At 35.1% G+C, this 1,609-nt stretch overlaps 1 protein-coding gene across 1 annotated transcript in view; it reads left to right on the plus strand.

Moving 5' to 3' along the window:
• Positions 1 to 1,609, plus strand: part of HELRODRAFT_179173 (hypothetical protein) — a gene marked incomplete at both ends in the record, with an annotated part of 17,321 nt that overhangs the window by 2,913 nt on the left and 12,799 nt on the right. The window contains one exon of the mRNA XM_009028010.1: positions 167 to 288. Coding sequence (XP_009026258.1) covers positions 167 to 288 — 122 coding nt within the window. The remainder of the gene's footprint in view (positions 1 to 166; positions 289 to 1,609) is intronic.

Below are 1,609 nucleotides of genomic sequence, written 5' to 3' on the forward strand. Positions count from 1 at the left end.
CCAACACACATAACAAAAACGTAACCATTCCGCAAGCATCATCATTATCATCATCGACTCCGCACAGCAACAACATAATTATCATCATCATCATCAGGACAATCTCATCATCGTCATCATCATGGCCACCTCATCATCACCATCATCATCATCATCATAACTCCAGGTCTTGGTAATGGAGGTCAAAGGGTTAAGGTCACTGTCCGCCAATAAGATCGTCTACTGCACCATGGAGCTGGAGGGCAGTGGCAAGCTGCAGACCGACCAGGCCGAAGCCTCTAAGCCTTGGTTACTATTATCATCATCATCATCATCATCATTATTATTATTAATATCAATTCTGCCATTGATTATTTAAGTAATAATAATAATATTGTGTATTTTAATTATTATTTATATTCATTGTGTGTATGCTTGTGTGTACGGGTGTTAGTGGTGTGTATGTGCGTGCCTGTGTGCGTGTATATGTGTTGCATGCGGTGTGTGTTGCGTGTTGTATGTGTGTGTGTGTGTGTGTGTGTGCCCGTCTAATTAGCATAAATTAATATCTAATGAATAAATTAAGATATTGCATGTTTTGCGTGAGATGAGAATGTTGTTAGATGTTCTGTCGGTTAGATGAACCCACGTAAGAAATCATTTCACTCCTTAAATGCTTTCATTCCTTGGAACAATTAAGTGCCAATGATTGTTAAATTTTGAGTCAGCAGAACAAAAATTATTTAACTTTCAATTTTCAGAAAGTTTGATACACGCGTCAAAAAGTTGTTAGTTAATTCTATTTAAGTTAGGAGTTTTTTTAAGTTTTAGTTAAGTTTAGTTAAGTTTAAGTTAAGTAAGCTTTAAGTTAAGTCCTAATTAAAGACCTATTCACGACTTTATTTCAACTTATGTTTGGCTTCCATAAACGAATGGATAATGTATAATCGCTGTTATATTATTGTCAGTATGATGATTTATGATGGTTACTGTTGCTGTGTTGTCGTTCGCTTCTTGGCTGTATGAAGGAATAAAGGTAGTTAGTTGAAGATGAATATACGAATGAATGAATGAATGAGTGAATGAATGAATGAATGAATGAATGAATGAATGAATGAATGAATGGATGGATGGATGGATGGATGGATGGATGGATGGATGGATGGATGGATGGATGGATGGATGTATGAATGAATGAATGTTTGAATGTTTGAATGAACGAACAAACGAATGAATGTCTGTTTGTATGAATGAACTGTCCTATAAATGAATGAAGCAATAATAGAATGAACGAAGTTATTAAACGAATGCATGAATGAACGAACGAACGAATGAAAGAATGAATGAACGAACGAACGAACGAACGAACGAATGAACGAACGAATGAATGAACGAACGAACGAACGAACAAACGAACGAATGAATGAACAAACGAACGAACGAATGAACGAATGAATGAATGAATGAATGAATGAATGAATGAATGAATGAATGAATGAATGAATGAATGAATGAATAAGGGAAAGAAAAAAAAGGATGAAAAAAAGTAGACCACCAAAAAAATAAAAGCGGAAACAGGGATTGATTGATGAGGAACGACAAAAAAGTTGCATACATAAATATGCGCTCT

This window comes from Helobdella robusta (genome assembly GCF_000326865.2).
Source record: "Helobdella robusta unplaced genomic scaffold HELROscaffold_52, whole genome shotgun sequence".
NCBI lineage: Eukaryota > Metazoa > Annelida > Clitellata > Rhynchobdellida > Glossiphoniidae > Helobdella > Helobdella robusta.